The 23,940-nt window shown below is 43.7% G+C and overlaps 2 protein-coding genes across 2 annotated transcripts; one reads left to right on the plus strand and one right to left on the minus strand.

Moving 5' to 3' along the window:
- Positions 1-708: 708 nt before the first annotated feature.
- RNF2 (ring finger protein 2) lies at positions 709-8,244 on the plus strand. The gene is made up of 6 exons (XM_031059152.1): positions 709-817; positions 1,474-1,634; positions 2,871-3,086; positions 3,893-4,165; positions 5,022-5,193; positions 5,817-8,244. Exons 1-6 carry the CDS (start codon positions 731-733, stop codon positions 5,916-5,918), a joined length of 1,011 nt encoding a protein of 336 aa, XP_030915012.1. The 5' UTR covers positions 709-730; the 3' UTR covers positions 5,919-8,244.
- Positions 8,245-9,854: 1,610 nt separating this feature from the next.
- On the minus strand, positions 9,855-21,456 carry TRMT1L (tRNA methyltransferase 1 like). Its single transcript, XM_014308110.2, has 15 exons — positions 21,310-21,456; positions 20,394-20,456; positions 19,539-19,652; positions 18,499-18,563; positions 18,024-18,153; positions 16,465-16,588; positions 15,974-16,053; positions 15,466-15,712; positions 14,593-14,805; positions 13,623-13,813; positions 12,717-12,795; positions 11,865-12,031; positions 11,603-11,662; positions 11,134-11,260; positions 9,855-11,011 (listed from the first exon to the last, which is right to left on the minus strand). Exons 4-15 carry the CDS (start codon positions 18,553-18,555, stop codon positions 10,702-10,704), a joined length of 1,785 nt encoding a protein of 594 aa, XP_014163585.1. The 5' UTR covers positions 18,556-18,563; positions 19,539-19,652; positions 20,394-20,456; positions 21,310-21,456; the 3' UTR covers positions 9,855-10,701.
- Positions 21,457-23,940: the final 2,484 nt, after the last annotated feature.

The following is a 23,940-nucleotide window of genomic DNA, read 5'->3' on the forward strand; positions in this document are numbered from 1 at the left end:
TTATTTTTTTAAACATACCACTGTCTGGGATAAGTTTTCCTGCTCAAGGCAGGCATTTTTGGAGTCATGGGAAGCAATGCCTCCTCTCCCCCAGCATAATAGTATTTTCTGTTTAGGAACATAATTTTCTTCTATCACTTTGACCAGACTTTTTCCACATCTGCAGTGACTCTGTGTGGTAATACTGCCTCATCTCAGGCAATAATAGTAAAATTTTGATGGAGGAGCTGTGCAATTTCTGTGGGTTTTTAAAATTATTATTATTATTTAAATTATGCAGTGACTGGGTTTCTCTTGATCTTTCAAGAGAAAGTATCCTTCAAACTTTTGCTGGGAAAGCCCATGGGATGTGTTTTGTAGAAGGAAAAGCCCTCATGGTGTGCTCCAGTGAGCACATTTGGCTGGTGTGCTGTGTCCTGTCTCACTATGTCCCTCCCCTCAGTGTAGGAAGCAGACCCTGCTTGACCCATGTGCATGTTTGGAAGTGGATGTTTGAGGAATATTTTCTGCATCAGGTGGCATTTGTGGCCCATGTTCTCTGGCCTTCAGTTCTGTGTCACTTTTGTTTAACAACTGAATTGGTTTTTGCCAAGTGTTCACGGCTGAGCAGCTCCCCCAGTTCTCCTGAGTGGTACAAGCAGGGGATTATCCTTGTGTGACACAGCAGAGCCTGGTACGTGGGGGGACTGGTTCCCTGAGTGCTCAGCCCCTGTCCCTTCTTTCCCCAGCCATGTCTCAGGCCGTGCAGACCAACGGGACGCAGCCTCTGAGCAAGACCTGGGAGCTCAGTCTGTACGAGCTGCAGAGAACACCCCAGGTAATCACAGAGCTGTGGCACTGCTGGGCTTGGGAGGCACCTCTGGAGATCACCCAGCCCAGCCCCCTGCCCAGGCAGGGTCACCAGAGCAGGTGACACAGGGGCACATCCAGGGGGGTTTGGGATGTCTCCAGAGAGGGGGACTCCACTCCCCGGGCAGCTGTTCCAGGGCTCTGCACCTTCCAAGGAAAGAAGTTCTTTCTTGTGTTCAGGTGGAGCTTGTTGTGTTTTGGTTAATGGTCATTGCTCCTCATCCTTTACATCCTCACAAACATCAGAGCTTGACCCACTGGCAGCTCTGAACAGTCTGGCACTGTTCTCTGGCACCCCTTGGAGACATATATATATATATAGATAGATAGATGAGATTCCCCTCTCAGTCCTCTCTCCTCCAGACTGACCAGGCCCAACTCCCACAGTCTCTCCTCATCACAGAGATGCTCCAGACTCCTCATCAGCTTCCTGGCCTGCCCTGGACCCTCTCCAGCAGCTCTTTACGTTTATTGTGTGTTGCAGGGCTGGCAGCACTGGGGTTTTGTGTGCTTGATATGTTTGTGTATCGTGTCTCTTTGCTGTGTTCCCTTGGGTAAAACACGCTGTCTCCATGAGGAAGGGACTCAATCCCAGGAAAGAACCTTTCCCTTCTTTGCTGCCAGGAAGCCATCACAGATGGCCTGGAGATCGTGGTGTCCCCCAGGAGCCTGCACAGCGAGCTCATGTGTCCCATCTGCCTGGACATGCTCAAGAACACCATGACCACCAAGGAGTGTCTGCATCGCTTCTGCGCCGACTGCATCATCACTGCCCTCAGGAGCGGGTACGTGAGCGCTGCCAGGGGACACTGCCAGGCCATGGGGGAGGGACACTGCCAGGGACACTGCCAGGCCATGGGAATGGGACACTGCCAATGAACAGGGAGAGGACAGTGCCAGGGAGGGGTCACTGCCAGGATGCGGTGGGGATGACACTGCCAGGGCATGGGAATGGGACACTGCCAAGGCACAGGGAGGGGACACTGCCAAGGATGGGACACTGCTGGGAAGAGGGATGGGACACTGCCAGAGGACAAGAAGGGGATGCTGCCAGGAGCAGAGATGAACACTGGGGAGGAAAGAAGGCTCGGACAGTCCATTGCACTTGAGGTGGAAGTGTCCTTGGTGGGGTTGATGTGGGACAGTCACTGTGCACTGGGAGTTTCTGAATGTGCAGCACACTTTTCAAATCCTGTTTTTCCATGTTCAGCCATCTCTGGAAGACGGGTCAAATTGCTTCCTCATGAAAAATAATTTCATAATTCTGTGTCTTGCAAGGAGTTGAAGTCCTTTTTTATATTCTTTTTGTCCCTTAGATCCAGTAACAGTGAAACAAAAATACACATTACTGACAAAAATGGGGTTCATTTCCCTTATTCTTTCTTTTCCTAATAATACATTTCAAATTATGTGGCCTTCAGCTGTTTCAAATTACACATCCTGTGAATGTTAGAAATCATGGAATCATAGAATCCCAGGATAGTTTGTCTTGGAAGGAACCTTAAAACCCATCCAGTGCCACCCCTGCCATGGTCAGGGACACCTTCCACTGTCCCAGGTTGCTCCAAGCCCTATCCAGCTGGGCCTTGGACACTGCCAGGGATCCAGGAGCAGCCACAGCTTCTCTGGGCACCCTGTGCCAGGGCCTGCCCACCCTCACAGGGAAGGATTTCCTCCTAAGACTATGCCTCTGTATAATTTCCATTAGACATCCATTTTTTCTAGGTAAAAATTCATCCAGAAAATGAAGAGAAGGGAACTTGGGACTTCTGATCTCTTCAGTCTACATAGTTTGCTCAAACATACTTTAAAATAAAAGAGCAGCAGGGAGAGATCTGTTTGGGATCTTTGTTTAAATATCTGTAACTACCTAATGTGTCAAGAGACAGAAGCCCCTTTCCAGATTTACTGTAAATACTGAATCTTAGCGAGCACCTTGACCAAGAATGGAAGCAACAGGGCAGAGTTTTGTTACTGCTGGAGAGTTAAGCATTGTTTGCTTCCTTCCTGCCCGTGTCCAGGAACAAAGAATGTCCCACATGTCGCAAAAAGCTCGTTTCCAAAAGATCCCTGCGGCCAGACCCCAATTTTGACGCTCTCATCAGTAAGATTTACCCGAGCCGGGATGAGTACGAGGCTCACCAGGAGAGGGTGCTGGCCAGGATCAGCAAGCACAACAACCAGCAAGCCCTGAGTCACAGCATCGAGGAGGGATTAAAGATTCAGGCTATGAACAGGTATATAATCACCTTGTTTGTCTTTAGGCTAAAAATACAATGCCTGTCCTCATGCCCTGTGGAGCTTGAGAATTTTCTCTTCTCCTCTGATATCTGCCAAAAGAGTTTTTAACCTTTGGCAAAAGGATTTTTAACCTTTTGTCTACTATCAGAAATCTCTGTATCACTCCCTGTGACTTCTGTGGCAGCCTGACAGAAACTTCAGCTTAGCTTTACCCAATTATGGCTGTCATGTCTTAGATAAGAAATCATAACACCATGAATCCTGTACCAAAACGCTGCCCTTACATGCCAGTAAATGCACAGAATACCAGGACTTGGGGCTTAGTTGTGACTTAATTCACAGGCTGGAATATGTGGTGTTTACACCATGGTGAAATTCCAGATGTGCATTTAAACCTAAGAGAGCCAGCTGGGAGAGAGGCCCCAAAGTTTGCATGATAAAGCATGGTGTGATTTAATAATTCTAATCACATGTGGATGTGTTAATTCTAATAATGTGTAATAACTCTAATCCATGCTTGCATGAAAATAATGGTCTGCAACTGCCTGAAAAACAACTGTGTGAAGTTAAAACAGTCTTAAAACATAGCTAAAAGGTGTTTAAGGGACATAAAAAAATGAATAGTTCTGTCTGTGAGTATCTTTCTCTACTAAAGAATTAATATTAGTAAGTTTTTAAACTTTAAATGGCTCTGAAATGTTCAGTGCTTGCCTGTGCACATGCCTCACTTGGGCAGGAGGTGTGTTGTGACCCGGCTGGATTCTGGATGGGTCAGGCTGTATCTCTGCCTGTTTGTGGCCAGGTTGCAGCGGGGCAAGAAGCAGCAGATTGAGAATGGCAGCGGGGCCGAGGACAACGGCGACAGCTCCCACTGCAGCAACGCCTCCACACACAGCAACCAGGAGGCTGGGCCCAGCAACAAGAGAACCAAAACCTCAGATGACTCTGGGCTGGAGCTGGACAACAACAACACCACTGTGGCCATAGATCCCGTGATGGACGGGGCCAGTGAGATCGAGCTGGTGTTCAGGCCTCACCCCACCCTCATGGAGAACGATGACAGTGCACAGACAAGGTCAGTGGCCCCTTGCCATCTCCAGGAATTCTGCTGCAATTTCCTAGTGATTTGGTTTTCCATCACTTCTTGGGGCTTCTGAACATCAATTTACTTCAGTCATATCACATCCTGTTTAACTGTATCACAGGATGAAGTGGCAGGGACCTTAAAGCCCATCCAGTGCCACCCCCTGCCACGGGCAGGGACACCTTCCACTATCCCAGCTTCCTCCAAGCCCCATCCTTGGATACTTCCAGAGATCCAGAGGCACCCACAGCTTCTCTGGGCACCCTGTGCCAGGACCAGATGCAAATAAGCACTCTCCCCTTCTTTCTGTTCCAAGTCAGCTAGATGGTACTGCTCAACTTTTATAAAAAATACAGTCACAAGCTGTTTTAAGCCTTTGATCACAAATAAAGATGTTTTTAAGGTTTTCTAGCATTGCAGTTCAGTAGTGGGATGATTGTGTTATATCAGCCTCTTTCTATTTGCTCTAAGATTCTTTGGGAATAAACAAACCTTGTATAAGTGTCAGCAGTTTCCAGAGCAGCTTTGTGTCAGCAGGATTTGCAGGCTGGCAGCTTTTCCTGACTTTTTTTGTTCATAATCCAGTCCAAGTACAGATTGCAAGTTTTGGCTCACAGCAGAGAGTAGTTTTATGGTGTTTCCTCAGGTCTTTTCTTGGCTTTGACTGCTGATGAGACATCTCTCTGTGATGTGTGTAAATCTATGCAAATCTTCAGCTGGGAATTGTCTCTAAAGGCCTTTTCACAGCTGACCTTTAATATTTGGGGCGTTCCAGATGGCTTTTCCCACAGCTGCTGCTCAGTCATTATTGACGATCCGTGGAAATTCTGCTTGGCTGCTGTCACAGGTACATCAAGACCTCGGGCAATGCCACGGTTGATCACCTGTCCAAGTACCTGGCAGTGAGGCTGGCCTTGGAGGAGCTGAGGAGCAAAGGAGAGTCCAACCAGATGAACCTGGACACGGCCAGTGAGAAGCAGTACACCATCTACATCGCCACCGCCGCCGGCCAGTTCACTGTAAGCACCAAGCCCTGCTGCACCCCTGCTCAAAACACACTGCTGGGCTCAGGGGAAATTCATGGCACCAGCTTATGGAGCAGCACAGCAATTGCTTTTTGGGAAAAACTTGGTTGGTAGAAAAGGAGACATAGAAATTAATTGGTGAAAATGCAGCAGTGGCACCAACCACGGCTTATGCACTTGAGAATCTTTGTGTTTTTTAGCTTGTAACTTGTTGTCATCTTATTGTGAAGCTCCCATACCTTCTCAGTGATTTTTCACAGGCAGCTCCTTGCAGCACTAAATCCTTCTTCCTCACAGCACAGCCAACAAACTCCAACAACTCCCTTCTCACCCAGCTAACTGACTCTTTTATAGCACCCATCCTTATTGGACACAGCTGTAGCCTGTGAAGGGCAGACCTGTTCCTAATCTTTGGTAATTAGTGCAGCTGCAACTCCTCAGGGGTGAGATTACCTTCTGCACTATCTTTATTTTCTTACATTCTATCCCCCCACAACTTGTGCCACATTACTGGTGACTCCTTCAAGTCAATACATTTAAGCATTGATTTAAGTAGCCTGTTTCACAGCACAACACCAGATTACCTAATTTATTCTTGTTTTGCTGTTCTCTTCTAGGTGCTAAATGGGTCCTTTTCCCTGGAACTGGTCAGTGAGAAGTACTGGAAAGTGAACAAACCCATGGAACTGTACTATGCCCCCACCAAGGAGCACAAATAAGTGCTGGGAAACTGGGATGGAACTAACTCTTTTTATAGCTACAACTTCTTTAATATTAAAATAAGGCACCACCAGTATCTTCATGGACAACACACGTGGTGCCTTCAGGCACTCTAACTATACTCAGTAATATGACTAGACAGTATTCTGGGCTGTATTTAATTTAGTCTTTGGGTTGGGTTTTTGATTTTTCCCTAGGAGACGAAATGACCTCCAGTGCATTGCAGTGTTTGAGATGCTTTTTTGTTCCTAATGCATGATATCTGATCCAGTGTTCCAGTTTGGAATGGCTTCGTTTTGTCCAGGTAAATCTGGATTTCTGCTCTATCAGACACAGTTATAGTAGCCTCTGTGAAGTGTGGAGTGTTGGGTGGCTAAGGAAGTCTGTTCAATAGTAGCATATGCCAAGGAATGTGTTAAATGTTGGAATTTGGTGATTGTTATCCATCTGAAGAATTGATTGGCAGAGAATGGGTTTGGGATAGTCTTGCAGCTAGAGGTAATCTGATTCCCTAGGAAAGGTTCATTAAGACATTTTCTTGTGAACAAAGGTGAATTTTGCCTCTTGTGAGAGGTATTGCTGCCCCTGGCAGGGGCTTTGACTGAGATGGTGTTTTAAGTTTCCTTTCAAGTCCAACCATCCTAGGATTCCAAAGAGAGCTGCAGTGTGAAAACTGACACTTCAAATCCTTGCTGTTTACTGGGCTTAATTTAATACTTCAGTGCAAAGTGGTTCATCAAATTGATTTGGTTTTGTTTTTAATGGCTATTTCCAAACCCATAACTCTTCCCCATGCAGGACATGCCAGTCTTGATTCCTGCCTGGCCCCTCCTGCAATGTTGCCCTGTCTTCACAGCTGAACTGAATGAAATCTGGATGTTTCATAGCCCTGCTCTGTTCCCCAGAGTAGGATCTCTGTTGTGAATTTGCTGTAAAGAACGGTCCAGAAAACTTTTTTGTTGAAGCAAATTCCCCAAATTCCAGCACATGGCCATCAAAATACTTTGCTTTGGGGAATTGTGCCACCCCAGCAGGGACCTTCCCCAGTGTCAGTGTGAGTAGGGAAGACTTCAATTTTAAGCTGCTCCAAGATTCTACTTTTGTTATTTTGCCATAGCTTTAACAAACATGGCTTAGCACTTTGGAAGACAATTTCAGTACTTGACAAAGTTTACCATTTAGTGTCTTACTTTTAGGCTCAAGTTTCCCAACATGGCAGGGGGCTGTGCTGTAAGGCCCGGTAGCTGCTGGTCATTTGCATGTACAGCCCCTGTACCCTGGTTCTGGACCTTGCTGTGGCTCTCAGGGGGCAGCCTGACCTGTTTCATGTCCTGTCTGAAGGGAAGCTGTCACCACGAGGCTCCCTTTGCTCTAAGACTTGCTGATGAACCCTCCCCTGTTTGCGCCTGAGGCTCGAAGCAAAAAGAGTTGGTGGTAGATGGGAAGCACCAGGCTTTACTCCACATGGTGTGGTTTACACTCCTCTGTCCTGCCTGGACTCCCATTGGCTTTGGCATGTGATACAAAAGTATTCTGCTGCTCGGGGATTCTCCTGGGAAGGACTTGCCCTTCCCTGGCTCTGGGCTTTCCTAGCACTTGTAAATAGTGTCCCTGCTGGCTGCTGTTCAGATCGGCTTTATTCCGCTGTGGAAACTGCACAGGCTTCTTTGAGTAACTTAATTATTTTCTCTGACTGGAGAGCCTTGGGCTTTTGTGACATGAAATGGAAGAGTTCAGGCCCCAGAGCACAGAGGGGCAGCTATTAGGGACCTGTTTTTGCTGACTTTGTGAAGCGTTGCTGTATAGACTGTAGTGCATGTCCACGGAATATAATGGGGGGTGGGGGAGTGGCTGTGCTAAATGCTTTAAAGTTACTGGGGAGAACTTCTAGATTAGTGCCAGCATTCCTCCTGGGGGGAGCTGAGGGGAGGGACAGTCCCTTAAGCAAGAGAGGTGTTGTGAAGCTGAGCAGTCTGTCTAGGAGCTGTCACTTTGTCTCCAGTTCTTTTAAAAAGCGTGAGAGAACGTGAAGCTTTTATTTTCATGTTGTAGTGAATTTCCTGAATATTTATGTTCTTTAAATATTATATATATAATGTAGTTGTTTGATTAAACCATTGATTGCACTGTGACTCTTTAGTGCTATAAACTATTTTATTTTCAAAATGCCATTATTCTTCCCCCTTTTAAAGCCATGTTCTTTTGTAAGTACATAATGTGTGTTACGTACGGGTAAGCCTAATATCCAACTAAAGTATCTCCTATCCAACTAAAGTCCCACTGAAATGCTCAAATTGACAATAAAAGCAAAAATGTTATCAACAACCTGTTGGGAATTGCAGTGCTGCTTCCTCTTCTGGTTGATGAAGGACCCCATTTGGGCAGTGTTTTTGTTCATGCTGCCACGCCTGGGGCTGTGCAGGTGCAGCTCAGCTCCACCAGTGGTGGCTGTTACAGTCCCCTGAGAGCAGCTCAGCTCCTGAGCCTTGAGTGAGAAAAAGGGGCACACAGAAGGTATCAGCTCTTCCACTGACCTGTCACAGGTGATGCTGTTCCAACCAGATCCTGCAGCCTGAGGAAGGGGATGAAGGATTTTCACAGCACTTGGGTTAAGCCCAGCAACTTTGGGTGCATTTAACTATTAGGCAGCTTCAGTCAAGAGCAGCAGAGAGCAACTGTAATGAACGTCTTCAGCTGAGGTCCATTGTTTAGAGAGATCAAATTTTGTTCCTTTCCTTCTTTTCTCTCTACATTCACCACAACTTTTAACCAGAGGATGCACCTTGAGTTAAGAAGCAATGCTTGAGTATGCCCAGTGTAGGGTTTCTTGAGATGCATTGAAAATGAACAGTCCCTGACTAAAGAAATCCTGCTGCTCCCTGGGCCACCACTGGTTACCCAAATTGCCTCTGAACAGCTTCAACTCCCAGAAAGCTTCCTGGCCATGTGGATCCATGCAAAGAGGAAAAGATGTCCCAAGCTCCAGACTCAAACCTGCAGTAATGTTCTGGCAGCCGATTAGGGCAGGACTGACCCTACCTGGTAAACAGCAGAGACAACTGCTGGATAGGAAAAGAATTCCCAGAGGCCTGAGCTACAAACACTCATTCAGCTGGTGGTCCCTGACAGATTACAACAGCTTCTGCCTGTCTGGCAGAGGAAAAGAGCCTAGATTGTAGAGACAAGTCTGAGTTTCACTTTTTCTGCCCTTCAAACACCTGGGAATAGTTGCATTGGCTTGGAAAAGGTATTCAATACCTTTGGCTCCTTAAAAGGAGCTGCAAGAGTAATAAAAAGTATTTCCCACAAGGGCCTTCAGTTAAACTTTCTTTTTAGCCTAATTTATTGTAATCAGAACAATCCTTTGCCCCAGGTAACTGACTTTAGGACTGCTTTTATCCTACTAACACTGAAATGTGTTTGTTACCTGCAAGCAACATCTGCCAACACTCTATCCACTTAAAAACTCAAAAATGCCACTAGGGAACATAAAATTCTCTCCTTCCATTAAGCTTCCAGGTGATCTTTGGAAAAGAACTGTAAGCACTGCATTTTTGAAGAAAACATTGCTATATCACTGATTCAAGAACCCTTCTGTGGGTTCTTCCTTTTTGAAATTAGAGAAGAGAATAACACTCCACCAAAGCAATCTGGAATTGAAGAGAGTAGAAGAGGCAGCAACTTCTGTTTGGCCTGACAGGAGCATAGGATGTTTTGCATCATCAGGAGTAGATTAGTCCTGTTACTTCTATTGTAAAATTTCAGAGATGGGTAAGGATAATAACCCCTCATATTCTGCTCTTAGATAAGCCTAACACTGGGGGCCAGGCTGAACACCAGACTCGGAGAAATGGCAACTACTGCTGACAGCTGTTCAAGTGGAATACACAGAGATACCAGAACTAAGTGTGGGGGAAAGAAAGGACAAAGGCAAGCTCGTTTGGCTGGAATGCTGCCATGTATTTAAGGAAACCAGAACTGCCAACACCTGGCAGCTTTGCTCCTTCACAGAAGAGATCTTAGCTCAGTTACTACTGACAACTCACCACAAACCACCTGAAGGTCCACTGTGGTCCCTTGTCCCTGTACCTTTCTGCAGCACACAACCACTGTAAGCTCTGAGCAGACAACTACCTAGAGTGACTACACAATTCACTACGATTTGGGTACAAACTGAAGTTCGCTAGCAGCCATGTCACCGCTCCTTCCTGTTCTCCTGGGATCAGCTCCTGCCTGGAGGCAGAACCCTGGAAACTGACCTGAATGCAGAGTTACATGTGCAGCCTGGAGCTACAGCTGCAGCCAGGCAGGACTGCCTGGCTTTAACTCAAAGGGCATTTTATCCTGTGCTATTTTGTTACCTTAACATGCCCTCTCTCTGGATCATAGCTAGCCAGGTTTTAGGAATGATGCATTTTAGGAACGGGCTGTTTCACAAGAATGTCATATTCCAAAATGCTGAACACTGTTGGTCCTGTCCCACCTCCTGGATGCTGTGCTGGCAGTAAGGCTTGGACAGACTGGGAAGTAGCCTCCATGCCTCAGTGTGAAAAGGAGGTGAGCATAAAAGCAGGTAACTCCACAGCCTTCCCACAGTGCTGGCTCTGTGACCACAGCCGTGCTGGGATCAGGGCTAAGTTCTGTTATCTAAGTCTAAACTGTCCCTCCCAAGTACAACAGGCAGCTCAAAACGGTCAAACTCCAGCTTGGGAGGAAGGAGTGGTTTACTGGAACAGGGTGTGCTAGAAATCTGTAACATCCTGATGAACAAAGCCATCCGCATTATTCAGCAGCACAGTGAGTGGGGTAGGACTCTGTGAACACGGCGGCCCCAGATTTATCATCTTCCGTGAAGTTGGCCTCCTCCACCTTGATCACTGCAGCAGCTGGAACCTCTTCTCCCACCTGGACCTCTCCAGGGAGATGCACAGGGCCCTCTGCCTGTGCCCCCACATAGGTGGGAGTGCTGTACTTCATGAGAATAGTCTTGAACTGCGCCAGGGGCGCGTTGGTGCGGACTCCCATGGGGTCGAAGTGGGTTCGGCTCACGCGGTATCCGGCCTCTGACAGATAGTTCAGGAACTTATTTAACCTGGGAAGAAAGGCAGCAAAACCAAAGCCCTGCATTTAGAACGGATGTGGTGCTGCCAGGGCTGACACAGAACAAGCTGTGTGTCAGTGTCAGACCGGGCTGGAAGGTGAAGCCACACTTACTTTGGCATGTTCATGCCCTTGATGCTGTGCCGGTGGATGTTGTAGTAGAACGGGGGGTGCTCGGCGCTGTGCTCGGCCCGCTGCCGCTTCGCCGTGCCGCGCAGCACCTCCTCGCTTTTCCTCTTGCCTGCACCACAACAAGGCCACAGAAACCACTCAGCACTCACAGAAACACCAGCAAAGCCTCAGGCAGCACACACAAAAACAAAGCCATGCAGCAACTTCAGCTGTGTGCCTGCTTTTCTAAGCTGGTGTGCGCAGAGGTAAAATCGGGCCTGAATTTAATCAACAGGCCATTTTCAGTAGTAACATGTAAATTAAAGTGTCCTTCATAGAGTATCTGGCATTCTGCTTTTACCAATAAATATGATTCTGGATAAAGATAAAATCAAATCAGTACTGGGTGGGGAAAAAACTCCAGAGTGCAATACTGTTAAATATAAAAGCTACACCAAAATGCTCCACTTACCATGTACTAAGTAGGGTTCTGCAGAAGTATTTGGTGTTCTAATGTATACGCCACACTCTTCTAAAATACAATTAGAAGGCAAAATTAATTCTACTGTAAAGTGGCAAAATACTTTAATTACACAGGATGAAATAATTCAATTATTCAATAATGCATTCAACTCTACGGATACATTGCTGTTAAGTAACTTATCACAGATCAGCATCTCTAAGAATCACCACAAAGCCAATCCTTTCTGTGAACAGGCTGTCCCTTTTCCTACCTTGTTTGTTCTCGTCACCAGGACTGTGGATAGAAAAATGTTTGGGAGTTGTGCACTCTGATTCACAAACTAATGTTTTCAGAAGTGGCTGAGCTTCATCCAAGCCATACTGCACAGCCTCCAGGAGCATCCTCCTGAGGAATCCAGTGTTAAAGAGAGCTCCTGACCTATGAAAAACAAGAGAAGTCAAAAGTTAAGGCTTCTTAATGGAAGCTGCTCCAAAATTCACTGCCCAAACTGATTAACAATTATGTTATACTGAATTCAATTTTTTGCAATGACAACAACAGTGGTCTTGTTTAAAAAAAAAAATCAAGATCTCAAACCCAGTCATTTTATTTCTGCCCTAAGATGTAGAGAAAGTCATTCAACCGCCACAAGAAAGGTACTGTCAGTTGCAAACCATTTTTAATACTGATCTGAAATAGCCTAAAGACTTTAAAAGATTTATTCTTGTTTCTACAAATATTAATTAACAAGCAATATAGTATTTATTACCATCAGCACATGTAATGATTTATTTAATAAATTCTCCACAAGTTTAGAGTAACAGGAATTATTCTGGCAGACAGACAGAGGAACACATAGGCAGGTTCTCTTGTGCAGGACGTATTCCATAAGTGCACTGAATGTGAAATTTAAAATGTGTTACTATTTATTAACTGGTTTGAACAAAAGTAAAAACTGAGTACCCCACTAAATTCAAATCCACACTCTGTTTCCTGAGCTCCTGCTGATTGCTGTACCTCCTTTTGTAGTGCTGAAATAAAAATTGTTATGGCATGAACAGCTGAGCTTCAGAGCTCCTGGACCAGAGTGACTCTCCAAATGTGTCCTGTGATGGGAACTTACCAGAGAGGACCAAGAAGCACTGCTGTCTTCCCAGGCATGCTGCCATGGCAGTCACAGGGCAGCTGCTGGTAAGGGTTTTCTGCAGCAGAAAAACAGCATGTAAATTGTTTGGCAATAGCCAGCCATGCCTGTGTTACTGCAGAGACAGATGCAGTGGGAGCTCACTTCAGTGAGGTATTTGGAAGGGCAGCAGCAGAACTGTGACACTATTTTCACTTCTGCCAAGCAGCTCATGGTGGGATTTAGTGATTGATGACTTGATCGGTAATCAAGTGCAATTTTTGTCTCCTGTCTTTGCTAACCTGTGTGTGGGGACAGTCCATTAACAACAGCAGGGGAAAACCACACTGCTTGGTCCACTGCATTTTAAGGAACTGAAATGCAGCAGAAAAGCAATCTGACACCAAAAGCTATCCAGCTGCTGCCATCTGAAGGAACCCAATAGTATCAAAGGCTATCCCTAGCCTAGGGCTTTTCCTGAAGTGGCAGATCCATGGACATACCAGGAATCCTGGCAGCTCCAGCAGCTAGAGCAGGCTGGGAGGATGTCCTGTGTAGAACAAATCTCAGAATGGTTTGGGCTGGAAGGAACCTTACAGCCCATCCAGTGCCACCCCTCGCCATGGGCAGGGACACCTTCCACTAGCCCAGGCTGCTCCAAGCCCTGTCCAACCTGGCCTTGGACACCTCCAGGGATGGGGCAGCCACAACCTGAGCAATTTGTGCCACAAATCCAGTCCATTTACAGGAAAATCCATGCAGACAACCAATCCAGCCCATGGCCATGAAGCACAGCGCCCTCTCCACCTCACACATTGTTACATACAAGGGAATTGCTACTAATGGGATGTAAATATAAACAAGGCACAGAACAGAGATACAAACTGCAAAAGAAAAGCCACTTACCTTCCACCATATTGCCCTCTTTCTGGAAAACCCTCTCTTCACACCACTGGCAGTGGATGAGGTATCGGACCTTCTTTGCTGAATCATCTGCAGGGGTTGGGCCCCGTAAAACTCTGACCACCACCAGAACAAAGTGTTCCAGAGCTACTGCCAGCAGCACTTCAATGCCTTTGTTACAGCGAGCTGCAGCTCTGGGGGCAGAAACACACACAAAACCCAAATTGTACTGAAGTCTGCAGGCAAACACTGCCATGGACACCTGAACCTGCTGCACGCTTCTTGAGCTCGTCCACTTCCTAGAGAGGGGTACTGGAGAGTTGAGAGAGCAGGAGGAAGTGTTCTTTCTGAAGTGCCTCATTTTGTGGCCTTCCTGGCAGGCCAAGCAAATCTAATTTTACTACTTTTATCACAGCTTCCTGCATCATCACATGAGCAGGGAGAGGACAAGGGAAATCTGAACACGTTCAGCTCAGCATTTGTGCTCTGGCATTCTCAAAACCTCTGGTGATTTCACTTCCTCCTCATCTTTCCCAAGCAGCTGTCCCCTCCTCTTGCCTGTAACCTTTTTTCTCCAATTAGGTTTTAGGTCTTCATTTATTTAACAGACTGAGTTTAGTTAGGGTATCTATATGCAAATAACTGATTTCACAAGTTAGTAACCACATCCATCTTTTTAACCTCAAGTATGAGGGTCTGCAGTGAACACCAGGTTCCACTGAAGCAAGTACAACTGAAAGGCTTAGCTAGAAGCCATTCCAGCAGTTTATTTTTTATTTAGGAAGTCCTATGGAGCTCTAGAATGGCAAAATTGATAGAGAAATAGAAGAGTTTGCAAGTCTGGGTATTTTTTTTTCACATTACCATCCCACCGCCCCACCCTACTGATGCATTTTCGCCTTGCCCAGTCACAAATTATTTTGAATAATTACCTAATAACTTTTTAGCCTAATTGGAAATGGTTTAGCAGTACCTGGTGACAGTAGCAATCACAGCCCTGGCTGCCAGCTCCTTGTAGTACTCTGTTCTGACAATATTGCAGCCGTAGTGACGCAGGGCCACGTGCTGAGCCTTGGCATAGAGGGAGCTGATGTCTGTGGATGTCAGTGACACAATCCCAAGGTTTCTCACATTTCTAAAGGCAGAGTCCAGGTAATTCACAGAAGTTCCAAAGGGGTCCAAATGGCTGAAAAGAAAGGATGTACCACTCAGTGTCTATAAATGGTCCAGAGTCTGGCTTTACACTGAGGAAAACACTGTTTTATAACCTTCACCTATGATCACATTTAAAACAGAAAGAACAGGACTAAAACTTCCAGCAATGCTTAGATCTGAATGTTAAGTCATTAATAACACAAAAAAATCCCACCACTTATTTTTGATATCTGTTTGAATGGGTTTGAATGCATGCATCTATACACCCAACCTGGAAGAATCAGCCTGCTTTAATTCAAAGTTAATATGCTGCAAAATAGATAAAAACAAGAGAGGCAACAAACAGCATTTTAAACTAAAAACAAGTTTTTAAAAAAACCCAAACTTATTTGGTATTTCCATTCAGCAAACAGACAATGAAGTTATAAAAAAACCCGGCCTGCGTTAAAATTTTCATGCATATTTGTAACCCATTCTGAATGCCATAAAAACTAATATTTTTCCAGCACTTTCTAAAACATTTAAGATTAAAGTTCTGTCCCCACACCATTTCTGGGACAAAACTACATTTCAAGTGACTGCTGGTTGATTCTTTTATCATTCCAATTTCTCCAAATAATGACATACTGGGAAGTGGGGTGGGGTGTGTCATTACCAAACCAGAAAATTGACAGAAACATTCAACACTTACATAAAATCAAATGATCTCAAATGCATGACAACATTGGCATCCATTTTGGTCACCTCAATGGTGTCACTGTTTTCTTCTCCATTTCCCACAGTTTCACCATTGTCTTCCTCCCTACTGTTCAGTTTCACCTTCATTTTGTTTAAATGACAATTTTCCTTAATCATTGTCACAGAATTTTCATTACAATCATTAATTGTAACTTTCACAGAACTTCTGAGGTGCTTTGCCCACTGCAATCCCATGATTCCTGTGGAAAAACAGAATGTAAGGACAGTAAAACAACTGATTTTAACAAGACCACTGAACTTTAATATTATTTACAACCTTTTTAAAAGCCTTAATACACAGCTTTTGACAGCTGTCTTTTTGTATGGAAGCTCAGGACTCTGCCTAAGGAAGAGAATTATTACATATCTCACATTATTTCTGAGCATGTGACGTCAGTTACGAATTTCTGCTGCTTCCTCCTTTTGGATATTAAGCAAAATATTAAAGAAATGGACTTTACCAGTGGCACCAAAAGCATCCAAACATTCAATGGGTTTGCGCTCCCCAGCAAGCACGGCCAGTGCACAGAATATCAACTGCCTGGAAGACAAAAATGGCCACAGTCTGTAAATTGACAGAACAGTTTTATTTCCTTCTCATTATTTATCTCCCTTTAAACTAACAGTGGACTATCTAAACTAAACTCCACTTTTTACAGGGAAGAACTGTAAATAAAAACCTCAGCTATGCTGAAAAGTTGAATTCTACAGCAGAGTATTCTTAAAGTAAGATCTACTAATTACAGGAAAATGCTTAATTACTTCAGAAATGACACTATTTCACATATAGTGGTTTTGGGTATAAATATTATTTGTCAAGAAGAGTTTTCTGATGAGAAACTCCTTTCTCCTGCCCTCTGAACCGAGGTTTCACAGGTTGCTTTTCAAAACACAGATTTTTCACTACAAACTCCCCCCCTCAGATGCATCCTCCCACTCCCTGCTCTCTCACCTGTTGAGTTTCATTTTAGGATTAAAATAGGAATCTGTTTTCTGGGGTGTGGAGTGGTTGGGAAGAACCTGCACATCTGTGGCTGACTCCTTCACCACTTTGTAAGATGACTTAGGAGCATGAACTGAAACAAGGAATTGAGGCAGAAGGAAAGAATTGGTGAGAACTGAAATTAACACAGTTGGTAAATTACACTACAAACTGCTCCTGTTAAGCAAGAACTCTGGGTTATGCTGCAACCCAACCAGCACACGGACCACTTCACAAGGATGAGGGGAGAAGCAGGCAACAATTTATCTTCTAATCTCAAAAGTGGCAAATAAGGATCATGCTCTACCACAATTTTCTTCTAATAAAACATCAGATTTACTTCTCAGCTGGGCTCTTATGTATCCACTCCAGTTTAAGAAAGCCAGCCCCTGAGCCTGAGACTTAGCTCATTTGTTTTGCATGTTTAAACATAATACATTGCTAATTAATTAAAACCTGTTAACAAAGTCCTGAATATGTCTCAATGAACTGCAAAAATCCTTGATCTGTTTTAAGTTATTGAACAGCCACACAAAATGTGCAGAAACAGCACAGGCACATGGACAATTCCAGCACCAGAGCTCTGTGCAGACAGCCTGTGGCAAAACAAGCTTTCAGATCTGACAACTGTAAACACAGGCTGCCATTCCTCTGAGCAATTCATCCACAGTCTAAAATGTACCTAGGAACAAGCAAGAAAAATTTGTACCAACTGGAAATGACCCTGCCTCTCAGGGATTTCAAACACACACATGGTGGATCTGTTCCACCTTCAGGGGCCCCAAGAGCTGCCCAGTGCCTACAGATCACAAAACCTCTGGATTTCTCCTCCCTCTATGAGGAAAAACTGCCTCATGCATTTTGTTAAAAAATGCTAAATGGGCCATTCTTTACTCACAGCTCTGAAGGGAAGCACACAGAGATCAATGTATTTCACAGCACAAAATCTATAGAGATATGGAATGTGGTACTACTATCGCTTTTCAGACATGCAAAACTGATGTCCAGGCATCAAACTACTGGCATTCCAATTATTTCAAATGTCTTTAACCTAGTTTATTTAAGTTTAGAAACCAAAGTCTCTTTCTGAACAAAGTCAGGTAGGATTGCAATTTACTAAAAGAACTACTGACACCTCTATCATGACTTTCTGAGACTGAAAAAACATCACCTTATTTTGGGAACCCAGGCTGGTTCAGTCTGGATAAAAAGCTAAGGATTTCTCATTGCAGAAAGATTTACTCCAGACTTTTTTTTTTCCCTGTGGATGCCATGTCCCTCACTCTTTTGGAGACACACAAGCTGGTCCTTACAAAATTAAGGGTGAGGGGAGTACTAGTTATCTCAATAAGAACACAGGAACTGGTCAATGCAAGACTGAACCACAACTCTGATGAAACAAAAGTTCTGAAATTTTAAGGGCAGATTTTTCATTAGAAAGGCTAACTCTGTTTCTGAATTTTTCCTGTGTTACTGCAGGTGGTATATGACAGAAAAAGACTGAATGTTTCCTGTCAGTCAGAGCTCACCTGTGCTAAACCTGAACTCAGTCTCTCCTTTATTCACGTGACGATTGATGTGACCAATCATGTCAGTTCTTCGTACTATTGTTGCTGAGCAGATGATGCAGTGGTAATGAGCTCCCATCTTGGACAATGTCTGTAAAATAGAGCCTTTTGTGTAGTTCCAGAATACATAAAACACGCTTCAAGTAGAACTGAACACAGGCATATGAGAAGTCATCTGTTACCTCTAGAGCACACAAAATATCTGGAATCTACAGCCAGAGCTGGGCTAGGCAGCTGCCCCCCAAAATGAGAGAGGTACAACCCCATGCAGCTACCCAAGGGTTCTATCACACATCCTGGACCAAAAAGCTTTTGGCATCACTCACAGAGCAGCAAGATGTATTTGGAGACTAAGCAGATCTCAAAAGTTCCCCTCAGTCACCCAATTCCCCTACTTTGTACAGTCACAAGAATTTCTGGGATTCAGCATTTTTACCTGGTCTCCAGCAAGGTTGGGTTTTACTGGCCGACAGGGTAAGTGACAGATGCACATTCTGTACCCTGGAAAACAAATGCCATCCCAAAACAGTAAATGAACAGCATGTCTGTGGCCTGCACCACATGCTCTCACTTCAGATTTCACCAGACAGCAAGAAGAGAACATCACCAATTATCTGGAACATCCCCCCTCTGCACAGGGAAATTTATCAGCTAATTATACATTAAACTTTAAAATGCAAAGAATTTAAAGTTTATTAAAATAAGTCTCTGAGCACCTTACAAAGCTACTCCAAGTCTCCAGTTCAAAAGTACCTGTGAGTCTTTCACAAAAATATTGTTACCTGTCTAAAAGACTGGCGTGTAGATTCTATCTACAAACATATGTAGCACAGTTAAAGAAAACCAAAATGAGATACCTGATACTCCAATTGGAAAATTTATATTTCAACTTTATCTTCCCATCCTCTAAATAGTCACTTTATTTCCCACAAACCCATACACATGGATTTTTAAAAAACACACACTACTCACTTTGTTTTCCTTCCTAAACTTCTTGCAGGGATTTTAATGTGTCTTACAAGCAGATCACAGAGTTTATTGAAAAACAATTAAAGCTACTAAGTACTGATACTACATAAAGACTTCAAATGTTTATCAGAACCCATGGAATCTTTATGATCCACCAAAACCGATCACCCATGTGTGTCTGATTATTATCAATATATAATTAAAACTTATATTGAAGTAGTTTTCATTGTGCACTTTTTAAAAATTTTATGGTAATTTTCGTGCCATGCAATTATTGGTGTTTTTCTAAAGAGAAAATGCACAATTGTCACCATTCTGGCTGGAGAAGAATAGAGTTCTTTCACATTTACATTTTACATCCCACCTCAAAATTCATTCTGTCAAAATATGGTTCTAATTCAGAGCTGATAACAAAATGCTCAGGTCAAGAGGAATTTTGAAAGATGAAACACAGAAAATACCCACAATTTCTTCTAGTATTTACTATTCAAACCCAATTGCCATTACCTTCAAATTCAACAGAAACCTTCCAGTGCAAATTCTGCAAGTGACGATGGAGTTTGTGGCTATAGCAAGCTTTGAATTTCTCCTCAGGACACAGTGGACAAGGCTTCCTTTCATCTGAAAACACAATTAAAAACGATGAGAAACATGAAATGCAGTTACCACTTGTGTTAGCTGAGATGCAGGCCAAGAGAAAAAAGGCTGAAGGGAAAATCAACACGAGTTAAAGTTGAAATCCTCAGGGAACGTTCTATTTCATGCACAAACTTCAAATTTATGGGTTGCCTCTTTCTCCTCCATAAAATATAGACCAAAATCACTACAAACTTCTAAAATCATTAACTTCTACAACCTTTGGGTTTTGGTTTCTGGTATTTTTTACTCCAGTAACATGAAGGTAATGAAACTTCTGAAAAGTACTGAGGAACAACAGAACTTTACAGATGACATGCAAAGACTTGAAAGTTCCAACTCCTGAATCTTTTGGACAAAACAAGCAGCTGATATCTATTTAAGCTGCAAAATAAGGCAATGTACCCTATATAAAATAATTTTGGAAAATATAAAATAATTCTTGAAAATCTTGCATGTGAGACACAAAAAGCAAAGGCAAGGCTGTGTACAAAGGTAGCCTTTGAAGTACTAACCTAAATAAAAACTAGCTGAATGTCAAACAACCTCTCAGGCAGAATTTAGGAGAAGAACAAGAGAATAAATCATAAAGCCTTTTTTTACAAAATCCCTCATCTTTAAATATCATAAATATATGTAGTGTGATAAAGATAAAAATCTAAAGGAAAATGTAAATATCTGTAACACGAAGATCTGTGTTCTGGGACACTGCTGTGGACAACTCACCTTCTCTCAGGTCAGCCAGTTTCTCTAGATCAGCAAGGTGTCTCTGAATTGAAATATGTTTGTCTAAAAAAATGCCAGAAATATTTAGAAATTAAAGATTCTTAGTTTAAAAACTGCTTTTAGTTTACTGCTACTTTTCTGTGCAACATATAAAATCTAGCACTGTTAGAGAATGACTGCAATAGGGACTGAAATAATTGTTTTTGTCTTTTTACTTCCATGGCAGCACAAATTACTGCAAAAATTATCCCCAGAATAGCTGTTTAATAAGATCCATATATTTTTATATATTTCTACTTCCTTTTAATACTGACACACAAACTTTCTCAGATGGAAAGATCCTAATTTGAAAAAAAACAGCTGAAAAGATCAAGTCACATACCCTTTACACCTGATTTTACTGCTCAGCATTGTTGGTGAATGGAAATCATGCACAAAAGCAGTACAAAAACATCATATGAACTCAGTAGCAAAACTAAATATCAACTATAAGTGGACCAAATTTAAGAACAATTATTCACTGTGGAGCCAGGATATATTAAATTCTACCATTTTTTTTCTTTCCCTTAGTAAACAATTTAACCTTTAAATCTACCACCTGATTTTTCAACTTATCAGTCAGAATTTGCCAATACCAAGAAAATTTGTTTGAAATCTGCTTTACTGATTCCAGCACACAGAACTTCCCAGTCCACTGTAACCCAGACTCTGTAGCAACTTCAAGCTTTACAATGTTTTTACATTGTAAGATAAATATTCAGGTTTTCTTATGCCAGACAAAGCAACTGATCCATGTGGTCAGGATACAGAGGTGAGTTTTAAAATGAGATTTCACACACTCCCTTTACCTTTGCTCCCTAGTATTTCTACCTTTCCTCCAGCACATAGCACAAATATTAAGAGTTTATTAACAAACCTCGTGGGTAATCAGATGATAGATCCAAAATGTTGCTATCAGATTCCCGTGGGCATTCTTCCTCTGCTCCTTTGTCTTCAGCTTCCAATTTTGACTCGGGAATTTTCACATCAATGTTTTTGCTTTTCACGTTTTCAGAGACCACCAAACCATCTTAAAACCAAACAAAAACACAGTAAAAGTGTCATTGATGTAACTGAACTATACAAACACATTCATTTGTTTCCAATAATCTGTTGCTGACTACAAGCATGAAGGAGGGAAACAAAATTATGTAGGAAAATAGTATGAGATGAATTTTCACTCCAATTATCCTTGGAAACCACTGTTGGAATAATGTAACCCTGGACAGCTGAAATGACTATTCACACATCAGTATCAGATGTTTAAGATGAACAAAATAACATTTACACGTTGTTTTCTGGCAGGATGCAGTGAAGCAAGGCAAAGCAGGCAAGGAGGAGCTCCAAATTCCCCAGACAATTTACTACCAGCTAAAGAAGTTTGGTAACAGTTTAGTTCATGAATGGAACAGTATGAAAGAAGATACTAAGGGAGGAATTTGCTATCAGCAGAGGCAGTGATGAGGGTAAGTGCTCGTGCCATCAGTATTTGCAACTGAATTACGTCCTGGGGCAGTACAGATGGGCCTGGTGAAGAATTTCAAGCATTTAAAGAGCCTGAGAGATGGGGAGATAAAATGATGAGAATAGTCAAACGCGGGGAAAATAACTGAAGGAAGAGGTAGAAATTCCCGGAAGGCATGGTCCAATCCCTCTCCAAGGGATGTAAGGAAGCACGAGGAAAGGATTCAGAAAGCCACATTAATCTATAAATACTGTTGGGCTCCCAGGGGACAGGTGGGACTAGTGAAGTTTCAACCATGGGTAACAAGAACCAAAGCTCGGGCATCACTTAGCAACTACTGAAAAGCAACAGAGCAGGCCAAGGCTTTTCAGCCCGGATGGGGCAGACAGGAGGTTGCAGAGAGGGCACAAAAGGCAACCACGGGCTGTCTGTCCCAACACAGAAACTGGGACGCACCTCATGGAGAAAACACGGGCCTACAAACTGGTTTGTGTTGGAAGTTACTTCCAGAGGATGCAGGAATGGATGGTTGTTCTCTGGATGTGGAGGGAACAACTTGGGATAGTGGGAGGTCTTCCTGCCCAGACCAGGGGCTGGAACAGGATGGGCTTTAAGGTTCCTTCCAACCCAAACCATTCCATGATTCTCTGATTTCTCTGGTCTTCCCTATCCCCCTAGTCCTGACCACAGCTTAAGACAGGCTGGAAGGATCTTACAGCAGTTCTTCGGATTCCCCTGGGCTACATTTGTTTGTTTTCTTTTAAACATTGCTGCTAGGTAAAAATATCTGTTATTATGAAGACTGACAGAAAGAGAAAATAGCAGGAATACCTCAAGACAGGGGCTCAAAAACCTGAAAAAACAAAAGCACAGAGTAAAATTATTCTACCTATCTTAAAATCTATCAAGAGGTGCATTGCTAGGAAGAAATTGTTGCTGTACTTCTCACAGACCTGCCTTTTAAGAAGACAACTCACCTAAGAAAGATTTGCATGGAGCCTACTGCTCCATTAAAAAGTTGCAGGATTCCTGGTGATAGTTTCTTCTGTCTTTATTAATATAAAGACAGAAAGAAAACGAGTAAGTAAAAGCGTGTTTGGTAAGAAATCCCTAACGACTATTGATTAGTTGCGGGGAAAATAGGAAACAGTTACAAAAATACATAGTGAGAGCACAGCAGTGGCAAAATCCAGCAGAGCTGGACTTTCTGCATCTTCAGAGCACGTGGAGAGGTTAAAATGGTTGAAAAGGATTATACGAATATATGTGAAAAACAGCTAGTTAAGATGTAAATGTACAAGGAGAGAGGTAAACTTTCACACTGAACGATGAAGAAAGGCAGACTGCTACCGAGTCAAGACGTCAGGATTTTTTAAATGCCCACCGGGAATCACTGATCACACACAAACAGAATAACGCTTCTTCAGAGAACCTAAAGTACGTTTACACGAGAAAAAAAAATTAATTAGAAGAGATTAGAAGGCTGCAGCAGCAAAGGGCTGGCAGCAAGGGCTCACTTGAGGAGCTGGAAATCCAGCAAAACCAATTTACAGAATCCCAGAGCGGACCAGGTCGGAAGGACCACGGTGGTCCAACCTCCCTGCTCCAGCAGGCTCGTCCTGGAGCACATGGCGCAAACACGTTTGGGTTTAAAAACCCGCCAGGAAAGATGCGCGGCTGAGCCCGCGCGGCCCACGCCGCACCTTGGGCTCCCTAAGGGACCTCGTAGAACAATAAATGATCCCCAGAGACACAGTATGGGTAGGTTTGGGGAAGAAAGAAGCGACAGGAGCGCGGGTTCAAGCGTAGCGAGGCCCGGCGGGAACACGCGTGGCCCCGCACTGCGCTGGGAAAACGGGAGAACGGGGAGCCTGCGCCTCCCAGGGCTCCCCGGCGCGGGCACACGGGGACGGCGAGCGGCCCCGGGGTGTAAATTCAAACCAGCTCGGGGTGTAAATTCAAACCAGCTCGGGGTGTAAATTCAAACCGGCCCGGGCTGTAAATTCAAACCCGCCCCGGCTCCGCATGGCGCCCGCCCGCCCT

This window comes from Geospiza fortis, unplaced genomic scaffold (assembly GCF_000277835.1).
Source record: "Geospiza fortis unplaced genomic scaffold, GeoFor_1.0 scaffold229, whole genome shotgun sequence".
Lineage (NCBI taxonomy): Eukaryota > Metazoa > Chordata > Aves > Passeriformes > Thraupidae > Geospiza > Geospiza fortis.

What these genes read in the sequence shown, in the direction of transcription:
- RNF2 (XM_031059152.1), top strand. Translation starts at nt 731, where the DNA reads ATGTCTCAGGCCGTGCAGACCAACGGGACGCAGCCTCTGAGCAAGACC. An exon ending in AAGATTCAGGCTATGAACAG is followed by an intron (nt 3,087 to 3,892) that starts GTATATAATCAC and finishes GTTTGTGGCCAG; the next exon opens with GTTGCAGCGGGGCAAGAAGC. An exon ending in CCGCCGCCGGCCAGTTCACT is followed by an intron (nt 5,194 to 5,816) that starts GTAAGCACCAAG and finishes GTTCTCTTCTAG; the next exon opens with GTGCTAAATGGGTCCTTTTC.
- TRMT1L (XM_014308110.2), bottom strand. Translation starts at nt 18,555, where the DNA reads ATGTGCATCTGTCACTTACCCTGTCGGCCAGTAAAACCCAACCTTGCT. An exon ending in AGAGGGCAATATGGTGGAAG is followed by an intron (nt 12,796 to 13,622) that starts GTAAGTGGCTTT and finishes TTTCTGCTGCAG; the next exon opens with AAAACCCTTACCAGCAGCTG. An exon ending in GTGCTTCTTGGTCCTCTCTG is followed by an intron (nt 12,032 to 12,716) that starts GTAAGTTCCCAT and finishes TGTTTTTCATAG; the next exon opens with GTCAGGAGCTCTCTTTAACA.